Raw genomic sequence first — 6035 nt, forward strand, 5'->3', positions numbered from 1 at the left:
TGACCTGGCCACCATATTCCCCAGATTTTAATCCAATCGAGCATCTGTGGGATATGCCAGACAAACAAGTCCGATCCATTGAGGCCCCACCTCGCAACTTATAGAGCTTAAAGGATCTGCTACTAATGTCTTGATGCCAGAGACCTCAGTACATCTTCAGAGGTCTAGTGGAGTCCATGTTTCAGTGGATCAGGGCTGTTTCGGCAGTAAAAGGGGGACCTACACAATATTAGGCACGTGGTCATAATGCTATGGCTGATTGGTGTATATCCCCAATTATTAATAATAAAGCAAGCACTCTGTTTGTTTTGCATATATTTGGTTTCAGAAGCATTGTAGCTACAAGCTAACTGCTAACATGCTAGCCATTCGGGAACATGCTAGCACTAGTTATCATGCTAGCTAGGTCACTATGGGACAAAAAAGTTCACCCAGTAATTAAAAAAATGTATTGTACCGTTTATTGTGTCTCATAACTATCTGCTAACTCTTCCTCTTTTGTGGAACAAGATAAAGGAGGTTCAATGAAAGTGTGACACACAATGAATATATACGTTTAGCGTATACTGCCTATGACATTTTCATTTGCAGTATTTAAAAGTAAAGCAACTGGCTTTAGACCAGTACAATTATTGTTAACATTTGGATGTGTCACTCATCCTTGGATTAAACGTTTCTACCACATGTCACACGTTTATAGACGTATAGTGATGATACTAACCCAGACAGCACAAAGTTAGCACTGTACTGTTAGCATAAACATTTGCATATATGAAATTCCTGATGTTTGCCTGCTGCACAAGTTAAGAGCACTTAATTCTGGATATTTATTTGATATTGTCAGCATGCCAGACACTCGATAATTATGTATACAATTTTAAATGTAGATTGGGTCACTGCAGTATACAGTAGATGGCTTCACAAAAGATGACTGCCATTGCTGCACTATCATTCTCCAAAATTGAAAAACCATGTAGGACTTCATCAAATCAGCATAACCACACTAAGTACAGTAGGCCAATAGCACATTTAAGTGTGGATTTCATTTATTTTTGATGGTGGTTGCAGTTAGATTAGGTATGGATTGTTTCATCCTTGTCAACCATGGTTTCACTGCTACATAAATTATATTGTCTTCATAGCAACTAATACAGAATGCTGTCAGACTGATAAATTATTTATACTCTAGTAGGGCAACCATAGAGGCTGTGGATATGCAGGCAGACTGAGACTGCAGCAGTCCTATGCTCATGTGTACACACACACACACACACACACACACACACACACACACACACACACACACACCATCCAGGCTCTTCTTGTGATTAGTTTTGCTTATTATTAAGGGACAACAACAGGATGAGAGACAATCTACATACTATTATCCAGATATCTAGTTATGTGTTTGTGGATGTGCATTAAAAAAACACCCACATTATTTGAACCTCTGCATAAGGTTTGTCTGTGGTGTAGTACATCATGGATAAATGGAGAGAAAATCCTTTCATCTCATTCCAATGATATTATGAGAGTTAAATGCAGGGTGAATTTGGTGTCTGCAGTATACTAAAAAGCAACTGCAACTCTCCGTCAGTATTTCAGCTTATATAATGGACAAATGAATGGGTAGGTTTGTACTGTCTTTCCAGTAAAAACACTTGCAGCTCTACTTCAGTGAGAGGGTCATAGTTCCAGTTTGAACTTACTTAATTAACCATACTGCCACTAAAAATAGTGGAAATGTTTTTTCAGAGGAAGATACTTAAGCTTCAGGTATTGATGTGTTTTTTTTTATAGTCATTCACTTTTAATTTCCACTCTGTTTATTTGTTTTTTCATGTAAATCATCTTAAGAAAGCCATTTCATAAGCCGTATCAGCATGACTGCATTCAGGGAACTCTCTAGTCAGACAATAGGCCTTTTTAACAGCAGACATTTTTACTTGTTGTAGAAAGAGCACAGGTGTTACTAATAACATTAGCCATGGTCCAGATTCATTCAAGTGGCCCAGTAAGACATGGTCCAGCGTGTACAATTCCAGGACCCTGAAACTGAAACTGCTTTCATTTTATTTTACACCTGAGCTTGATCTTGTGTCAAAATTTCTGCCCAAATTTCTGAAATGATTTGCAATTATTTGTTTTTGTGTCTAGATACTACTCTGTGCTGTACCCGTTAGAGAGGAAAATCTCAGATGCAAGATCCCGAGATCTGGTCATCTATATCTGGGTCCATGCGGCGGTGGCGAGCCTCCCTGTGTTTGCTGTGACCAATGTGACGGACGTGTACGTCACCTCATCCTGCTCAGATGACCATGCCCGCTCCCTGGGCCACATGGTGTACATTTTGATCTACAACGTCACCACGGTGATCCTTCCTCTCGCTCTGGTCTTCCTCTTCATGCTGCTCATCCGCAGAGCGCTCAGTGCCAGTCAGAAGAAGAAGGTGATAATCGCGGCACTGCGGACTCCCCAGAACAGCATCTCCATTCCGTATGTGTCCCAGAGAGAGGCTGAGCTACATGCCACTCTGCTGGCTGTGGTGCTGGCTTTCTCAGCCTGCAGTGCCCCCTATGGGGCCTTGGTGGTTTATCGCACCATTTTGGCAGACACTGAAGAGCTACCCATTGCACTGTATCTCACAGCCCTCTGGCTTCCCAAGGTGTCCCTGCTCACCAATCCACTTTTGTTTCTTACTGTTAACCGCTCAGCGCGTCATAGCTGGCTGGATCTGCTGACCAGGATTCACAGACGTTACAGCCGACGTAACATGGTCAGCACAGGGGGTCTGGCCTCTTTAGGAGCAGAGGGTGTGATCGGGGAGCCGGTGGGGCTGGAGACAGCTGGCCGCTCTGGGAGCCAGCTCCTGGAGATGTTTAACATCGGTCAGCAGCAGATCTTCAGGCCCTCTGAGGAAGAAGAGGATGTAGAGAATGAGATCCCATCTCAAGGATCAGGAGGCTGCTCTGGACCTAAAGAGGACCACAAGGTTGGGTCGAGACTGGGGAGCCTCAGAGGGGAGGTGATCACCAAAAAGGACCCTCTGCAGGGGACAGGGGGAGGGCTAGTTATCACCAAGGATGGCCCTCTTTCAATCATAGCACCCCGGACCTCTCCGGTCCACACATGTGCATATGCCTCTTCATCTCAGGTGGCACCAGCTACACCCACAGAAGTGGAGGACTCCCCACAGTTTGGTTTTGGACCGTTCGAGCTGCCACCTCAGTGGTTACCAGAGACCAGGAACAGCAAGAAGAGGCTGCTGCCTCCATTGGGTAACACACCTGAGGAGCTGATTCAGACCAAGCTGCCAAGGCCGCGTCCTGAGCGTAGAATCAGCAGGAATAACAAGGTCAGCACCATCTCCACTGTGGACCCATGAACTACTCCTGCTGGCCACTGATCTGCAGCACTGGACACAACTCTTTTACACGGTAGTCCTCTTGGGTTGGCCAGGCCATGGCAGGATATTGATCTGTCAAGCTGCTCTGTGAGATGTGAGAGGTGTTTTTGGTTCATTTAAATGTTTTCACCTTTTTTCAGATTTTTTCAGATTTTCTCAGACTCAGTAGTAGCCATTGTAGAATTCCTGTTTTTCCACTTTGCTGCCAGAGGCACTGCAGCTTTCTTTTTGGACGAAAATCTATTTGATATCAAATATTTACAATGCTGTGAGAAATACGTCTGCTCAGTCTAACTGCACTACGACTTGGACAGACCCAATTCCATGATTAAGAACTCCTACAATGGCTACATGATTGAGAAGGCAGATACCTTGTTGAATCTCCCTTTTTTTAATTACAGCTGGCGATCACTATGAACACACTGTACAAATCCAATTATTCTGAGAGATGCACTGATACAGACTAGTATATTTACATAGCAAATAATCAAGCGAAGATATTGAATCTCCTAACAAAACATTTTTTGAAATGGTTATTCTGTGATTGCACTCTCAGTGTCAGTCCTTTCAAATTTTTTCTCAAATCTCACGTTTGGAATATTCACATTTCTTGTAATGTGGCAGATGTTGTTGTCATTTGTACTGTAAATGTAAGTGGATTTGATAAGATGAAAAATGCAGATGTACAGTATGCAAATATGTTTAAAAAATGTGACAGTTTATCAGTTTTTATCGTTTAACTGTGTGTTTAGACTTGTTTTGTGGAACACAAAGTGCATCAAATCATCCAGGTCTGGGGTCTTTTGGTCCCTGTAGATCAATTTTATTGATTTTCTGAAAATCAATTGCTCATTCAAATGATTGTAAAATAAAGCAAAATAACCAAGAAAACATTTTTAAATCATCAGAACTCTGTGAAATGGTTTTCAATTTTAAATTCCTCTGACTGAGACTGTCGGTTCTGTCTTCTTTGTTATGTATAATTCAGTAGTAGCAGCCTCAACCTGAAGCTTTGGCTGAGGTAAACAGAGAAGGGCTGTACCTCAAATATTTGCCAAGCTGTAACTCCCTTCAGGGCAACCCACAATCCTTTGTTATGTCCACAAAGAACCTGCATCAATGCTGCATCCTACCTGTGCTGTTGTCAGGCAAAATTGTGCAGTCACACATGACTGGAAACAGTATTGCTACAACTTAAAAGCTGGAGAGAGATGAGTAATATGTTTATTCTTATACGTCTGCCTTGGCAATGACTAGTGATGAATGGTATTAGGGCAGTTATTGCAGAATACAGTAGCTGCTATAGTAGATATACAGTATTGAACAAATACTGAGCCCAGAATGCTGTTGATTATTTAAAGCGTCACATGAAACAGGAAGATCATTAATTTCTCTGATGTGAATGTTTAAGAACACTCCGGCCATGGGTCATATCTTTCAATTGATTTGATTCAAGGCTTATTCAAACAACACTCCTGCAGCCATTAAGAGCTTGACAACACACATACAATGCAATAATATAATACAGAGAGGTGAGTTTAAAAAATATTTGGGCATTGATTTGCACATAAGATGGGTCCAGGGAAAGACATACATTTTAATAGTTAAGGTTGCTTAAAATTTAAAACATCAACAGTGACTTGACATCCGTAATGTTAATGGCCCTTGAACTTATTTACTCAATCAGCTGCTTACTATAACCGATGGGATCCTACACGAATACATGAAATGTTCGGTCAAAGTTAGAACAGTTATTTTACAAGGGAGATTTCTGTATTTGTGTTTTCGTCTTTTTTTCCCTCACTGTCTTATAGTGGGCGGGGCTCCTTTGGGAAAAGGTGATGTCATGTATTTTTATCCACCAATCACAATTTAGCAGCAAAATGTGATGACAGTTATTTCCCACCCAAACTTTGTTTCTTATTTAGTCATGAATAATAAATATTTAAAAATGCTTGCAAATTGGAAGTTTGCATGGCCTTTAAAGGAGTCTGAAATTTGCTGAATTATAATTAGACGGCAATGTTGAACAAAGTCATTACTGAGTTTCCTTGATCTTGGAAGCAGCAGTCAATCTCACCACAAGATCCATTTAGAAGCTATTCTGGAAATTTTGGTCGTTAAGAATCTACTTTGAACTTGAGCTTTTCAACCAACGTGTTTAAACCAACCCAAGCTATCGGACCTTTAAACTCAAATTCATCCTCAGCACTGCTCCACTGAATACAGTTTATTTTTGTTTACCATTTTTAAAATTGTTTTTTGTTTTACTGTATATTGTCTGCTACATAGCACACAATTTCACTTGTACTCTTGTATGAAAAGCCATTAAAGTTCTCAGACAAGAAAAGGACATTTGAACATCTTCAATTCCATGGCAACTCAGCTAACTCCATCTGCTCAGGAAGATCATGTGATATGACTGAAAACTCCGGAACAGCTACTAAATGGACCATGTGGTGGTGATGTTTTCCCAAAGTAATTATTGTTTAAATATACTTTAATGCAAACATCATATTTATCATATATATCAAAGACTTCGGAAATAATTATATATGCTCTATTATAGATGTTTGCCACTTTAACGACCTACAATACTTAATGCACCAAGTATGAAAGACCTTGGGTC

General features: G+C 40.7%; 1 protein-coding gene across 1 annotated transcript in view; it reads left to right on the forward strand.

Moving 5' to 3' along the window:
• Positions 1–4297, forward strand: part of gpr176 (G protein-coupled receptor 176) — a 22609-nt gene extending 18312 nt beyond the window's left edge. Inside the window, exon 3 of the mRNA XM_046059861.1 lies at positions 2158–4297. Within this exon, the coding sequence (XP_045915817.1) occupies positions 2158–3385 (1228 nt within the window). The 3' untranslated portion in view covers positions 3386–4297. The remainder of the gene's footprint in view (positions 1–2157) is intronic.
• The last annotated feature ends 1738 nt before the right edge of the window (positions 4298–6035 follow it).

The sequence above is a fragment of the Micropterus dolomieu genome, linkage group LG10 (assembly GCF_021292245.1).
Source record: "Micropterus dolomieu isolate WLL.071019.BEF.003 ecotype Adirondacks linkage group LG10, ASM2129224v1, whole genome shotgun sequence".
NCBI lineage: Eukaryota > Metazoa > Chordata > Actinopteri > Centrarchiformes > Centrarchidae > Micropterus > Micropterus dolomieu.